The sequence below is a fragment of the Pteronotus mesoamericanus genome, unplaced genomic scaffold (assembly GCF_021234165.1).
Source record: "Pteronotus mesoamericanus isolate MK-2021 breed Mesoamerican mustached bat unplaced genomic scaffold, CSHL_Meso_final contig_163, whole genome shotgun sequence".
Taxonomy (NCBI): Eukaryota; Metazoa; Chordata; class Mammalia; order Chiroptera; family Mormoopidae; genus Pteronotus; species Pteronotus mesoamericanus.
Window position 1 is genome coordinate 9,397,002 of NW_026555064.1, and position 16,798 is coordinate 9,413,799.

Genomic DNA, 16,798 nt, shown 5'->3' on the forward strand with positions numbered 1-16,798 from the left:
AAAGAATGAAAAATACATAGGTTTTGACATAGAAAAGTACATACAAATCCAAGTAGCTCTTAAAAGAGAAAAAGTTCAGGATGGGCATTCTCAAGAAAAAGGCTGTTTTCTAAACTATAAATGGTGCCAGTAAGACTGACTTTTCTATCTATATCACTGTATTTATATATAGAGAGAGGCTGGTCTAGGTTCACTGATATCCTCTGATTTCTCCCATTTTTTAAAGAGATTGTCTTTCAGAACATAGTATTTGAGCTACAACTGTTTATTTTTTTCAGACAATTCTTGTCATTGGCACATGCTCTTCAAACTGGCAGACACAAAAATTCATTTCAACACTGACTCACTTTTTTGATGCTAAAACAAACATACCTTTCCTGGTACTTAAGTTCTATCACTACTTTGGTACTTACTAATTATTATAGAAACAGGAAAGGTTCTCAACATGGATTCTAAGACTACATAAATTCTAATGTATGTGGAGAACAAGGAAAAGTAGGAAGGCAGACACAATTATCATATTTCTCTTTTCATCTCTGTCACTATCACATAAAAGTCAGAAGGCTCATGTTACATTCTAATTTACAACCGGTGACATTTAGTTTGGCTTTCAGACTCAAACCTTAGAATCTGTTGGTGGCTTAGACCAGTTCACTATAGAACCGTCTGAAATGGTTACTGATTATTTTAAGCAAAAACAAAACAGTATCTGTATTGTACAAATTGAGGTGGATTTAAAAGAATATATTACTGACAAAACTTTCTAATGACATTTTAAAAATATTAAAAAGATTTTTTTCTTCCTAGAAAGGGAAAAACTTAATTACAAGTTTCCCCTCCCATTCTTGAGCCATTCTTTTATTAGGCATAATGACAAAGGTTTAAATCAGTTTAAGATCTCAGTTGCTGAAAAATTAAAATACAAGTATTTTCACACAAAAATTCAAAGACTAACAGAGTTGCTTTCCATGTATTAGGAAACACCTTGATGAAAAGAAACTGATGGTTAACACTTGATCCTTATCAGGGTGCTACTACTTCTCCTCACAGAACTCCAGATGGGTGATAAAAGCATTGGAAAACATGTTAAGAAATGAAAATGCTCCCAAGGTGGAGTCCCCTACAAGACACAAAATTGTTAGACTCCTCTAATACTGGACGAATAGCTAAACTGCCAGGACCATAATAAAATGAACCCAATTTTTAAAATAGTTTTATCTTGAGAAAATCATAATTTGAATGCGTACACTTTTAATGTGCTACACAACACCACCGCTCTTACACCACAATCGAATATTTTTTTACCACTCTTTAAGTTTGAAGAGAGGTTTGCTCATAAACATGAACAAATACTTGAAAGCCTCAGGTCTTTGTGTTTTAGCTTAACGTAAGTCTTTAGCAGGCTGGCTTCTGTAGGATTTAAGAACTTAGTAATCATATGACCCTATCTTCAAACTTGAGTTTTGCCATGAGAACTAACATCTGACACATACAAAGAAGAAACCGTTCCCTTTAGAACCTCATCACTGCATAAGCCTTAACACACGTGCTGCCGTCCTGAGATTTTAAGAGAATAAAGCTATTCAAAATGCAGTTGTCATCCTCAGGCTACTTTAGAATCCCACAGATTGTTACCTCAAAGAAAATCCATAAAGTCTATACATCATCAACTAGAAACACTATGGAGTCAGAGCAGACACACAAGAGTTAACAGTAAATAAAATAAACCAATGATATTTAACTGAGATTTTAAGGTGTCATGCTGTTTAAGTTCAAAGACAGCTTTATTGACACAGCAACTGTCCTTTGAATACAATCAAAATATTCTCAGCAAATACCTCTCTTTTCATAAGCACACACAGGTAGAGCTAGGCTCTTACACCAAGCACTAACTCAGGTGCTTTTCTACCACTAACAAAAAGCAAAGACTCATGATGAGGAAATATCTTAAATCTTACAAATAACATTGTAATATTTCAAAGTGTGTTTTAAAACCAAAAAGCTTGTCGCCAACACTGTCATTCTAACATGATCTGTGATGTTAAATAATCAGACGAGCCAAAATGGAGGCCACGCATCTCCTCCTGATACACCTATGCTCTCGTTGCTACAATCGATGCAACACGGACATCTGCCTGAGATTCGAACAAACAAAAACCATGAAGAACTACTCCCCCTCCTAATTAACTTACAAATAAGGGAAAGAAAATACAGAACTATCATGTCCAAACTCAACAAAACATTTTAAGAGCTTTGCAAAGATACCAACTTGATAGCTACACATAAAGTGAAAACTGATATTTACACATTTTAATCAACCAATTTAATACAAATACAGTACCTGATTTGTACTTTTATATTAAATGGGATAAGTCCCAAGTTCCAAACTGTAGTTCCCATGACTCCACAGAGGGGATCTTTGGAAGCAGAAGTTACCTTTGGAGAACAGTGTATAAACAACTGTAAACATACACTGATTGTCCACTAGCTTTCTGAAATAGAATTTCTGAAAAATTTTTGTAGGAAATTACATATAAGTAGTGTAATTGATCAGAAAATTTCTACTACAACATATAAATTCTGCTGTGTGTGCAAAATGTGGTAGAAATAGAAGATATGAGGGATGATTCATATTTTTAAGGTAAGTGACACATTATAATCCAGTAAGAGTCCTTTAATCTTTTCATGAAATTTCTCTCTATATATGTTGAAATACATAATGCTTTCTGGCTTTTCTTCAAACCAAAACTTGTCAAATTCATAGACAAGATAACCTGCAGTTAAAAAAAAACAAAAACAAAAACATAGTGCTCAGTAGTGATAGCACATCCAAACCATCTCATTTTAAGTATATGACCATCCTTTAAATTCCATATTAGCATAAAATAATCAGAAATCATATTAGACTACTAGAAACCTGAGGCACACTATAAGAAATATTTTCGTACATTCAAAATAAACAGCAATTTCAACAAAATCCCTCAAACTTAAGAAGATAATATTGTTAAAAGATACCTTGAGAATACAAAACAAAGTTAACCCCAGAGACCCCTGAAACACAAAAATTAAAGTAACAAGAAAATGTTGGACAAGGATAATTTACAGGAAAGCTGTTTTCTATTTGATTTCTAAATCTCAGAGACATTTCCACTTTTTTCAATGAACTATCAGCAACTTCTCTTTATAAAAAAAAATAAACTCTAAATAAGCTTAACTTAGTGACAAAGGCCTGAGGTCACACAGTTACAATGGGGATGGGAAACAGTGGACAGACGCAAGAGAAATCTAGGAACACACCTGGAGTTAAGTCAAGACAGGGGAGGCTGTGGGAGGAGCCCTGGGTGACGCCTTTCGCCGCGGCGTTGAAGAAGTTATGATGTGGCCATGTATGACCTAAGTAGTTTCCTATCTCCTGCCAACATGCAGAAGGCATTCTAAAGACTCCAAATGATCAAGAAAAGTAGAGCATAAAAGCTAAGCTGGATTTGAATTCTTTGCTTCTGAGCAGTATCTTCAGAAGATGGGTTCATTCAATTAAACCTCAGTGGTCAAATATCACCAGAATAAAAGTTAATGAAACAGTGGTAATATTGACTGTTTCAGGGAAAGTGATTAAGTAGCCCAACCAAACACAAGACCACCGCAACTTGAAATGGTGGGGTGGGGGTTGGTTAAATTAAATTTCCTTACAAGTGCAACAAATACTCTGTAAGTGGTCTGTCCTTGACTCAATAGCATTCATTAATCAGTATTCAAGAGGGAAAATTCACTTTATAGTTGATTGAGAAATGGATACCTATAGAAAAGCTGCATAAATACAAATTTGCATACATGTGAAAAAATTGCTTCACTGAATTTTTTAAATCAACAAACACAGAAACAAGTGCAAAATATTCTTGGGAACCCATCTTTCATTATTTTCCATTTTTCCAAAGATCCTAAATAATAAAATGACAAGGATAAGGCATATATATACTTGATAGGGGTGTTATATCTTCCTAATGATTTAAACATTCTCCTAGAAATATCTAGTTTTAACTCTTCTTAATACTCACAATAAAACTGGTGAAAGTGTTCCATTGTTGGTACACCAGGAACAAAGTTGTAGAGATGAAATTTCAGAGCTTCACTCTTCAGCAAGCTATAAGCCATCTCTGTCAGATTGATTCCAACTATTGCATAAGAATACCTATGTCAGAAACATTACCAGTTATACCAGCTAGCCAAATAGCTCATAAAATAAATTTGAAATTACGCAAGGAATTAGTAACAAGTTACTTGATCCATTTTTAACACAGTATTGACTTTATGCTGGTCTCTATATATTAAGGATAATAAACCAGAATAGATTTTAAAAATTGTTCTTTAGAGGCTATTTATTTTCTGGATATAAAATTAAGAAATAAAAACTAAGAAATAAATAAAGCTCTGGTCCGATGAATATCTAAAACCAAAATCCTTTAAAAAACTAAAAGGAGTACAACATATTTACTCTGATTTCTAAAATACACTGGGTAATCTAACATTTTCTCTTCCATTATCATGGTATTTATTTTTATGATGTAATATTGTTACAATGTTTTTTCAAAGACAGGTATCATTGGAATATAAACATAAAATATATGGTGAAGCTAATAATGACCTCAATTGTATTTCATGTCACAACTTTCAAAACTATTTTTCGTATTCCTATTCCTATTTTCAAATCTATTTCTCAAAAATTCTTTATAAAAGTTGTTATCCCCATTTTATAAACTACATCTTGTGATAAAAAATATTAAAATACATACAAAACTGGCTTATGATCATATTTAGCCTTAAAAATAATACAGCATGCAATATCCTTTAAAGTTCTTATTAATTAAAATAATCTCATTTAAGAAATACCTTGAAATACTCTCAAATTCAGATCATCTAACCAACTTAAATTTAAGAGCTTACAGTTTCTTTACTACATCCAGCTTACCCTAATTTAGGATGATTGGAACGGGAAAGAATCTGATGAGCTTCCCTGGTATAATTTTCACTGAAATACCTTAAAATGTTTCAGAAAAAGAATAACATTAGCGTAAGTCATTCACAGTGAAGCTGTCCAGAAGCAATTTACACAGTTACTGTCCAAATGACAGCCCTAGCGCGGGTCTCTCCATGTCAGTCGGAGGAGTTTAATGCTGAGCTGTCAGGGCTCTACCCGCACAGGCCCTTGGCGAGACGTGAAGGTATGTGAACAAGTAAGTTCTCTAACAAGAGACTTCCTACCTACTTTTGAAAAGATCTCGAGTTCTTTCTATTTGTTCTAGGTTTTCTACAAAACGGCCAGTGGCCACCCGTTAGGACACTCTTCCCTTCACCTGGGCTCACTCCGTCCAGGGCAACTGCTGTCCGCTCTATTTAATGCCATGTTCAGGGTGCCCTCAGAAGGGACAGCCAACCACCTTTGTTTTGCACTAAAAACAATCCTCCTTGATCAGTGCTATAACTGAAATACTGGCCATACAACTGACGTATTAGGAGAAATGGATAAAGCTGTTTATTTGTAGGCTCATACATCCTGTTGGCTTGAACTCATGCAATCTCTTTGAGTTCTAAAAGATAGGGACCAAATCTCCTGTTCAACCTTTTAATCATTTCTAGGGCATCGCTGGCAACCAATTATTAAAGCATACATATGAATCTAAACAGTTTTCAAATTGGTAGATACTAGCTCTACCTAACATAAAAGTAACGATATGTAATTCATTTAAAGGTATGTCAGAATCCCTTACCATGGTCTTGAATCAGATTCTGTTATTTAAATTTTCAGCTAAACTGGCAAATACTGAAAACCTCGACTTCTGAGGAAAACGGTCAAGAGCCAGATTGCTCAGAAAAAGTTACCAAAGAAAACACCACAACAGTGTGTCTCTATCTAACTGATGGTGAGTTGCTTCATATATCTGTGTGGCTTACAAGTACTGAGAATAAAGACAGCTTTTAAAGGATAAAAAAAAAAAAACACACAAAAAATTATGTTTTACAAAATAATAAATTTTAAAATATCTCATAATTTTTCCAAGTGGAAACAAAGTGCACTTTTTCTCTACTTAAACTCCAAAGAGAAGTTTCTATTTATCAAAGTAGAAAACTGGCAATCTCGTTTTTTGTAATTATTATTTTAAAAATATTACTGTGCTTTACTCATTTCTGAGAGGAGAGAACTTTCATACTCATAAAATTTAGGTATTACAGAAAATTAAATACTTTGGTAACTGGGAAAAGTTACATTTTTTGAAACCTTCTGTGTCTTCTATTTTCTCCCAAAGTATCCTTATCTATCTTGACCTAGATATTTTTTCTCAACATGAACATAATTGAGCTCAGTTTCAGGACTAATTTCTCTACAGTAACCACCTAAGCTTTGTTAGTGGTTAGGGTTCCCATTCCAGGCATTTTGCAGCCTATAAACACAATTCAAGGATAAACGTAAACACCAGAATCTTTTCATTCGCATGTCCTTCACTTTCTAGAAGAGTTTTGGCTATCGATCATGATTTTAGTGACATATTTTGCAGTTTCATATACCTGCCCAAGCATAAGTATTAAAGAAGAAAAGCAGAGAGAGCCCATATATAGGCTGTGAAAAGTCTGAGATTCGGATTCCTTGTCACATACGCCAAAGACTCAGTGTGGAGAGACCGTTACCATCTTATCTGCTCACATTTCCCAGAATGGAATGAGAGCCTAGAGAAGACACAAGAGGATGTTTTAAAAAAGCAAGAAAAGAGTGTAAATAATTCCTGAGGAGGTATCAGAAGGGAGGTCAGGAAGAGAAAGGAAGAGGAAAGGTCCTCATATGCAAAGAGATCACACCCACATACACGCTCATTTCCAGTGTCTTCACGTTGTTGCCACCACATCAGCAAATACTTCCAGCACTGCCACTATTTAAATTCAGAGACAGTATGAAACTAGATGGGAGATTACATGTAATTTCATTTTAGAGAAGAAAATAAGGTTTATTTTCACTCACACGAGGTTGATCAATCCAAGTATGCCCATGCCTCTGAAGTCTGTTTTCGGGTCATCGCCCTGGAAACCAATGTCAGCCCACTGCTTGGAGATTCTGGCCTTCAGCTTTTTTGTAGGCATTAGAAGATTCCAAAGCTGTGCAAACATGCTTCCATTTTACAAATAATAGTGATGTTCTTAAGTTTCCAGGATTTTTTTCCTTCTCATAACTGATCTAACTAGTAAGTTCAATGCTTTTAATTGAACAACTTTGTAGACAGATTATAGGTTCAACAAAGTGTATTTAGAAAACTTTTCCATTATCATAAAAAATGTAGCATACTTATTCCAATTTAAAAGACTTACCTAAAAAATAGATTTTGAGAAGATAACAAATGCACAGAAATCTCAAACAATGCAATGCCCTTACCTACTAAGTAATATATACATATACACACCAGAATTGGCAAACTCCTTCCCTGAGAACAGCGTTAGGTACTTGGCCCTTGCCCTGCCCCGACACTACACACTTAAGCGGGCTCTAAGAGTGGGTGATCTGTCCCTACCGACAAGAAGGAAAACAGGGCTGAGTTAAGGAGGGGATCGTGAAGAAACAATACGGATGGTATTCCAACCCACAGGATTATTATCTTCAAATTTTCATAATTAAAAAAAAATAATATAACCCAGTTTTAACTAAATATGTTCCTTAAGACGGAGATCAGATTTCAGATGCTACCATGAAATAACATAAGACAGCTACCATGTATTAGATAGCAACAAACTAATCAATGCAAAATAAAGTTTTAAAAATTTCATCATTTTCTAAATTTCACACCACACATGATCAAACAAAACAGGCTCACAAAAATTCGTAAGAAAGTATGAAAATTTGCAAAACAGAAATACTTGCATTTCCCCATCTCATTACCATTTCAGGCATTGATGAGTAAAAGACTCCTAGTAAAACGAGTGTCCTGCTACCCAAAACAATATGAAGACTAGCGATCCTGCTTTAAAACAGGGTCAAGACTTTGCTGGTCCTGAAGCTAAATCCAATACTTAGACTGGATCTTATCTGGACCTTTCTTTTATTAATAGCAGATTTCCCTTAATATGTTTACAACCTGTTTCAGAATTAAAAGCATTTAAAATATATTTGAATATATATATATATATATATATATATATATAAAAGCGTATATAACTTATTTGAATACATTTTTATTGTGTTTATCAGAATATTTTGGAGTTAACTAAAAATCTTTCTCTAACACAATAAAATGCTCTAAGGGGCAAAGAAACTGGATGGCTGTATAAGCCTCGAGAATGGGCACACAGGCCTCACTAGCTCAAGCCTGATTTATTTTCCCAGTGTTCAGTAACTCCGAATGCAGAACACGAAACTTACCTTGAGAAGCAGCTGTTCATGTTGTGGGTTATCGGAATCATACGGTCTTTTTCTCACACCTTCTACATCCAAATAGAGCTGTTTATAACCAGATATCTGCAGTAAGCATGCCTTCATGCAGATTTTAAAACTGAAAATAATAGAATTATTATTTTTTTAAAAATCATTCCTTATCGCAATGATGTAATGCCTTCCATAGCTTGTAGTTCATATGGCTAGTTAAAAACCATTTCCTGGCTTTCAGTTTAATATGATAAGCAGCAATAGCCTCCTTAAACACAAAACTTTTTATAAAGTATCAGGAAGGATATGATAAATCGGGATCTGGGAGGACAAGACATGGTAGGAGTGGCAAGCTTAGCAATTTTCTCCTTTTCATGTTTTTCTTGGGCAATTTCATACATTCCTAAATCTTTATGGCCAGTTATCATCAACAGACCTAATTTTCCAAAAATATGTATACAAGGAGGCAGCCAAAAAAACTGGAACCATCTTCTGGAGGGCAGGCCTCTTGTGGTACAGGTTTCCCCCACTAGGTGGGTGTTCTAGGAATCCATCTGTAGCAGTGCACCAGCTGGCGTTGTTGTGAGAGGCAGCGTTCGGCTTCAGTGAATTTTTTTTTTTTTTGGAAGACTCTTTCAGCGTGTTTGCCCATTTCATGATGGGTGATTTATAAGGACACCTGTCCACACCGCACTGAGGGTTCAGCAGTTTTGGACCAGAAAGAACATGACCCCTGTGCCCTACCCTCCCTATTCACCTGACGTCATTTGGAGAACTTTTTTTTCCCCCCAGATGAAGAAAGTCCTCAAAGGAAAACATTCTGCTGATGTGGAAGAAGTGAAACAAAAAACAGCAGAAACACTAAAAGGCATCAAAGTCAACAAGTTCAAAAAGTGTTTTAGGTGGTGGGAAAAACATCTCATTAAATGTACTGAATCAGATGGAGACTACTTTGAAGGTGACTGCAATTTAAACATGAAAGAATACATACATAATTTTTTATAAACAAATTCCTTTTTTGGGGTGGGGGAGGGTCCTCCCTCATATATATAACAAACAGGTCCAGGAAATGTTACCTCAGTTTTCCCAAATGCAAACATTTATCTTCCCTGAAGAGACATGCTTTTTCTTAGTAAGTCGTTAAACCTATTAATGACACCAGCGATCGTTAGTTCCTGAGCCAGAACTCTCCAGTTCTGACCTTCCACTCTCCACCAACAATATATCAGAAGACCCCCCAACCCTCATCCTTTCTATCTCTGAAATGTCCCTCGAAGCAATCACCATATATCCATTTATGCTGACGTGTTTATGGCTTTGTCCTCTTCTACCTGAAGGACTGTTTCCTAATGCTCTGTCTTTATTCCTTCTGCCAGCCTCCCCTCGCCCCCCAATTTACCCTCCACTTTCTGATAACATAGCTTGTTCGCTTTAAAAGACAGACAGAAAGCCAGAGGACAGCATCTGCCCCTCACTGTGGCACGCACTCCAGCCCTGCGTTCACTTCTCTGAGTTCCGCTCTGCAGTAATCCAAGGCCCCAGCCGCAAAGGCGCCCTGTCACCCCCCGGCCGCAGCGCCCGCAAGGCCTTGCTGGCGTTCTTCCTCTGCACGCCACGGCCTCTCGACCCATCCACGAGGCCCAGCTGAAATGTCACCTCTTCTGCGGAACTACCTCACAGTCCTCTCCTGGGCCCTTCCCTGTTCCAGCCCAAATAAATTGCTCCTTCGTCTATGTTTACACAGCAACTACTGAAAAAGAACAAATTTCTAAATATTTACAAGTCAATGTACTGGTCCCAAGAAATCAACAATGGAGTAAGTCACATCCTCCTCTTACAGAACTTACAATTCATTGCAACATGAGGGGAAGGACAAGGGTAGATCAACGAACACAGTACAATGGTTATACTATGGTGGAGGGAGAGCTCTGCGATGGGACAGAGCAAAGTCCCTACCTCAGGCTGCAGAAGCCAGGGAGGAGGACAGAGGAACCGAATTTTGAAGGACAGGAAGGGCACACTAACCGCAGTTATTTAACTTCGGGAAAGGTATGGTAAATTGCCCTAAAGAAGGCAGAGGGTAAACTGGCAGCACCAAGTACTGGGCTAGGAGGCCACAGACACAGGCTTCACTCCGCTCCCATCACTCCCCTGTCTGGACCTCCGTTCCTCACACACTGACGTGGAAGGGTGGGATCAGATCAGCTCCCCAACCCCTTCGGCTCTAGCTCTCGACAGCTGTGGATGGTCTCTACAGTTCACAGGACGCAGAAGCATAGCCAAAACGAAGCCTGCCAAAACAGCATACCTGACATCCTTCTCGGCGTTAATATTCTTTTCTTTCATTATATCTTCTACATACTTGTCCACTTCACTCTGAGCAACAAATGTCGCTTCCTGTAAAACCTGTTGATGTGACAAAAAGCTGACTGAGAAAAATCCCTTATAGCTGAAAAAGAACAGTAGGTTTTAAGGTATTTAATCAACTCTACAATATAGGTATTAAAATACAAAATGAAACCAAATTTGCTTCAAATTTTCACTAGAGCTTAAATCATTCAAGCAATTATTTAATTAATTGAAAGAGAAGCAACATGTTTCAGATGAAGGCTTCCTTAACTGAGAATCGACAGGTTCTCTTAGCAAAGGAGCTACCACCATAGTGTGTTTATGAAGCAGATGCTTTTTATAAAATTCAAAAATTACACAATAAAAATGTAGGTACAAAAGAATTTTAATGCAGAAGAGCACAAAGAAAAAAACACCAGTGATAACCATTGATAACAGATTAGTATGTGCACTGTGGGTCTTTTTTCTATGCATACAGATTTCTTAAATAGTGCACCCTATCAATGTCCACGGGCTCCTTCCTTCCATACAGCAGGCAAGTGCAGCCCTTCCTAACCCTTCAAGTGTCTTCAGCTCTCGTCCATCTCTGGGATCCTTCATACTCCAGGCAAAATCCCCCCGTCATTCCTCTGCTTACCCTGTGCTTTCATTTGCATCGCTCCTTTCCTCCATCTCTAACCCTGTCAGTCCGCCCTACTTTTAAACCAGCTCACACACCAGGTCCACTTGATTGTATTCAAGTGGGAGTAACCGCTCCTCTCTTAGAATCCCTACACTAATGTATCTGCGATCTTTCTATTACCCTTACCACTTTTGATATTACACAATAAGTAGAAAATTCTTTGAGGACAGAAGTATCTAGTTTATCTTTCCATATCCTGCTTATAAAAAATACATGCATTCATCTTAGTAGGTTCACAGAATACGAATGTTTCATTATTTTCACAGGTCACTCTCTAGAACAAAACTGATATGCTTGCAATATTCAACAAGGTCCATTTTGTGTCTGGCATGAATCAGTTCTGCATATCATTATCTCCAGACAGCAGCAAGTCCGCATTTTTTGATCCTATATTTTTGTCTCACACTATGTACCATGACCAAGTACACACATACATATAATACCTAAAGTATATGGATGCACATCCAGATAGCTACAATTAAAATTTCACAAAACAACATTTAACCTTATTATGACCAGTGATTTCTAATTATTTTCTATTCTATTCCTTTGGCGGTGGTGGTTGTTTAATGCTGGCCGTGATCTACGATGGGATTTCAAACCATGGTCCACGTGACCCATGCTGTACCTTGGCCACATCATACGTATACATAGAAAAAAAAATTGTGGACTATTACAGGGCAGTACAGCATGTAGTAGACTAAATTATTGGTCCCAATTTTTCACTCCCCTGTAATGGAATTCTATGCCCATTGCCTACCATGGCCTTATGGTACGCGCAGTGTTATTTCTCTATGCTTTCTAGGGCATGGCCACATAAATTACTTCAGCCGATGGAATGGTAATGGATACGACACCAGGAAACTTACAATATGTCCATGTGCTTAGGCCTTGAATGATCCACTGTGAGAACATTCCCCAGGTACTCACTACCTTTCCAACCTGGCTCCCAGAATGACAGAGTGACAACCGACCTGAACTTGGCACCAGCTTAAAAAAGGTCTCTCCAGATGGCCAACAGACACACAAGCAAGGAACAAGTAACAGACTGCTATATGCTCCTGAGATTTTATGAGCTTGTTACACAGCAAAAGCTGACTAACAAATAACATGAGGTATGACATATTTTGGATCAGAAGTTGCATGACCCAGGGTATTCTATCACTGCCCAAAATTGCTTGGCTTTTTCCTCACAGAAGAACCTATCCTAAGGACACAATCTGATAGACGGTTTCCCGGCATGATCCTGCTTCCCCCAAAACTACCAAGTCATGAGGCAAAATAAACAAGCAAAACCTCAGAACAGGACAGATTATTCAAATACCTTCTTTGTGCATGAACAGCACACACACAAAGAAAATATTTTAAACCTAAAATATTACTTGTAAAGTAGGAAAATTTCACTCAGTACTTTTTACAGCAAAGACTCTTCTGGGAGGACATTAATAATTAATTCTAAAATTGAGGCATTCTTTTAAACAAAAAGTATCTCCCAGTTTTCTGAATTATCACCTTGAATTATGATCCTACCTTATTCTTGGAGTACGTCAAGGAATTTTCTGAAATTTAAAAAAAAAAAAAGAGAGAGAGCATTATCACCTACATGTTGTTTGTGAATTACTCCATAAGCAAAGAGTATAAATATCACGCCAATAATAAATTACTTTCATAGTTCTAGAAGATGTAATTTTTACATGAATAACAGCAAGCACTTAAAAATTTCATCCTTACAGTACGTAACACTATATGATTCCAAAATCCTCAACCCAACGTAACATACCACAGCCAAAGAGATGGAGTCAACCTAATTTCCCCTGGGTCCTTGGTTTCTGCGCAGACCCCAAGTGCCTACTAACCACTGCAAATTCACACACAGCTCTCTGGGAATAAGCTCCTGTTCCAGAAACGCATCTTAAGACTCCAGGGATAGTCTTAAGATGGTGTCTCTACTACCTTTTCTTCATGTGCTACCCTTAAGGAGGAAGAGTTTCCATTTCAGGAGCTAGCAACTGAATGAATCATGAATGAACAACACAGGGGCAAAGCTGAAAAGACTTCAGATTATTTGCCTGACCACCTCTAACCAGACAAACAGCAAAGCAGCTTCTCCATTCTGTTTCAAGAATGACTAAAACATATTTACGAGTTTATTTAAAAACTTTTTCTGGCACATTTACTTAAAGTCTTTTTCTCAGCAACATGAAAAATTTGAAAAAATGCTTCTGCCACAAAGTAAGGCCTTTTCATGTTTCCCCCCACGCTATAAAACACCAGTACTGCCAAGATTTCTTATCAAGAGGTACTTTGTTCTTCTGAAAACAGTCGAAAGGGTAAATCAAAAGAGCAGGCAATAATTTCAGTCAGTCACAAAGTTGTGAGAAAACTAGGGAAGTAATTAAATTTCAATCATCCAGCTTCCCTGAGGCTCACTCTCTCTTATGTCTGTCATCCTTTCCCGTTGCCTTGGATACCAACAGCCACTTCCCAAATCTTATGGGGGTTGATTTCTCCGTTGAAGCACCCTTGTTCAGTACAAAAGAAGGCTTGACTTTCCATTTAACAAAGTGAGCATGAACTGCAGCTGATCCCTGGTCTACTTTACCCTGGCCTGAGAGAAATGACCTCCACCGCATTTGTCACTCATCTGTGTTCTAATTTAAAGCGATATTTTCAATTACACATTGAAAGCTGATGAATTTCAGAAGGTAATAGAGTAGTACCATTCAACAGAAATATAATGCAAGCCAAAATGCATGCCACAAATGTACTTTAAAGTTTTCTAGTACCCACATTAGAGTAAAAAAAAAAAACAGGTAAAATTAATTTTTACTATTTTAAATCAATGTATCTAAAGTATATTAAACCAATATGTCCAAAATAGTCCACATATAATGAATATGAACAATTACTAATGAGGTATTTTTGCATCCTTTGTTCATGGGAAGTCTTAAAACCCAGTGCATATTTTATACTTCCAAGTATCTCAATTCATACTAATCACATTTCATGGGCTCAATAGCCGCATGTAGCTACTGGCCAGAGTACTGAACAGTGCAGATTTTGAGCCCAATAATCTTTCCTAGGGCTCACTAAATACCTATTCCTGTCCTTTCAAGAATTACATAAGAGACTAAAAGATTGATGAAAGATGTTGAGTATAAAAATGGATCTATTGAATAGATCCAGACACTCACTCTTTCCCATCACTTGGGTGAAAATTTCAAAGGGTCTTATATAAGTACAGAGATTTTTCTCTAAAATAATGGTTACAACTATAATCTAAGAAACAACAGATGAATTTCAGGAGCCAGAGAAAATAATTGTTCATACAGATGGGGAATTAAATAATAATCCTTTTCTTTTTCTATAAAATCATACAGTTTTAGGGATTCAATGTTAGATTCCAAAGATTATGAAACTGAGTTTAAGCAACTTGATCAGGATACACAATGCGTGCATATGTCACTGTGAATATTGAGGGAAAAAAATATTTGTTCAGAATTAAAGTTTTATTAGTTTTTATTCTTTTTCAAATAACGTTACCTATCCTGTGTGTCCTCTGTGCACCTATATAGGTATCAAAAATTCGCTGCAATTCACACTTTCCAGTCATCTGTCGTAAGAGCCATTTCATCCAAAATCGAAAAAAGTGCCCATAGAAGAAGTCCCACAGAGAAATAAACATTTTTTTTTCCTGGAGAAGGAAATAAATGACAGATTTAATGACCTTAAATTGGAAAGGAAAAAAATTAGTTTATTCAACTCATCAAATCTTAAATTATATTAGTATCTGTTATACTATTCTACTGTGTCTATTTTGTGGTAGTGTTTAAGGAATCTAAGAAAACAATAACAGGTGTATTACATACTTTTAGATTAAATGATAGCTGGTCGAATGGCCAATTTATCACTTTTTAAAAATTAACTGTAAGTCAAAACTACTTACTTAAATTTAAGCTCTCAGTTCCCTCTTTTTAATTTGTCACTCTTTGAGAACTGGGGCTCAACAGTTTACGAACAAAGGGAACCTAACTAAGCAACAATTAAATCAAATATACCATGTACTAGAATTTTTATTATAAGGAATAAGCTCTTCTTAACCCCTTATGGATGACTTCAGTTACATGTATCCCACATTCAGGTGTTGCCAGCACATAAAAACACTACATATGGCTTACAAATTGAAGTATACGGGATGAACACTGGGTAGATCACATCCTGGCTAAGTCTTGATTTTTCCATTCAACAGGTGAAAGACTGAAATACTAAGGAGGACAGTGAACTACACCTTCAATAAAATTGAATCTTTACGTCACAAGAAAAACCTTCAGCTCCTAAACGAAGAGCGATGGGGCCAATGAAAGTGAGCAATTATTTAAAAACAAACAAAAATGTTCATCTCCTTCCTGCCTTAAGCACTCCCAGCTATACATCATCTCTAGACGAAGGTCTGACAGACTGTCAATTTGGAAATCCCCGCAGATCAGTGAAGAAACGGTGCACAGCAGAGATGGGCTGAACTGTAACGTGAAAAAGAACCCATCTACTCGGCGCTCATCAAGACAAAAGAACTGCTAGGCGGAGGGAATGCAAGCCTCGCGGCGCTCGAGCTCCCCAGACAGCGGGGAGTCGCTGCGCCGAATCCCCATGTCGGAGTCTGGAGGAGCCCAGCTCGCTCGCTGCCCGCGAGTGGGAAGGAACAGCTCGCACAAAGCCCCACCGTCTCGGGCGCCGCGGATCTGCCGTGGGACACCGCGGGGCTCACGCACCCCGTGCGCTCTCAGCACACCCACATGGAAGTAGCCTGGGGCGAGAGGAAAGAAACAGCAGCCACCTCACAGAAGCGGAAGAGCTAGGGGGAGCTGGAGTCTGCCTCGGTTTCCCCAACTGCAAACAGCCGGCAACGGAAACGACGCTACTAGCACAGCGTTCCCCGCGAGCACCGTGACCCGGAAGTTGGGGAGCAAGGCCGCTAGAACGCCTTCTCCCAGACTTGGCCCGCCCCGCCCCCGGCCTCCTCTGATTGGTCCATGCTCCACCAATTGCTAACGCAGCAAGAAGGTCGCGCGGAGTTGCTTTGCCGCGCGAGCTAGGATTCTAGGGACTGAGGGCGGTTTCCCTAGCAACGGCTACGGGGAGGTACGCCCGGCGCGCCACAGATCCGTCTTTCGCGCGCCTCTGGAGACTTCGCTCCGGACTTTTGCGCAAGTTGACACAGTGTACTGCTTCGACGCTCCAAGTGCGGAAAAAGCAGTGTGTTTTTGGTAACTATCATAGCATTTTCACCTACATGTAATCTTAATCATGTGTATTTTCTATCCGCCCTTGGGAATCCGCATATGCGCTGTGCTTACTTAAATTACACG

General features: G+C 37.9%; 1 protein-coding gene across 2 annotated transcripts; it reads right to left on the reverse strand.

Moving 5' to 3' along the window:
* Nucleotides 1–1,873: 1,873 nt before the first annotated feature.
* On the reverse strand, nucleotides 1,874–16,377 carry ELMOD2 (ELMO domain containing 2). 2 transcript variants are annotated; one of them, XM_054562959.1, is made up of 9 exons: nucleotides 16,267–16,377; nucleotides 14,976–15,126; nucleotides 12,963–12,991; nucleotides 10,710–10,807; nucleotides 8,399–8,528; nucleotides 7,010–7,143; nucleotides 4,967–5,035; nucleotides 4,056–4,189; nucleotides 1,874–2,774 (listed from the first exon to the last, which is right to left on the reverse strand). In XM_054562959.1, the coding sequence occupies exons 2-9, from the start codon at nucleotides 15,115–15,117 to the stop codon at nucleotides 2,629–2,631; spliced, it is 882 nt and encodes a 293-aa protein (XP_054418934.1). In that variant the 5' UTR covers nucleotides 15,118–15,126; nucleotides 16,267–16,377; the 3' UTR covers nucleotides 1,874–2,628. The 2 variants fall into 2 exon arrangements, with proteins under 2 accessions (XP_054418934.1, XP_054418941.1); XM_054562966.1 differs by having other exon boundaries at nucleotides 16,202–16,377.
* Between the last annotated feature and the right edge of the window lie 421 nt (nucleotides 16,378–16,798).

Excerpts from the sequence above, each read along its gene's own strand:
- ELMOD2 (XM_054562959.1), bottom strand. The coding sequence starts at position 15,117 with ATGTTTATTTCTCTGTGGGACTTCTTCTATGGGCACTTTTTTCGATTT. Across the intron at positions 10,808-12,962 it reads TGACGTACTCCAAGAATAAG|GTTTTACAGGAAGCGACATT; the intron begins GTAGGATCATAA and ends TCACATCAACAG. Across the intron at positions 8,529-10,709 it reads AACGCCGAGAAGGATGTCAG|TTTTAAAATCTGCATGAAGG; the intron begins GTATGCTGTTTT and ends TATTATTTTCAG.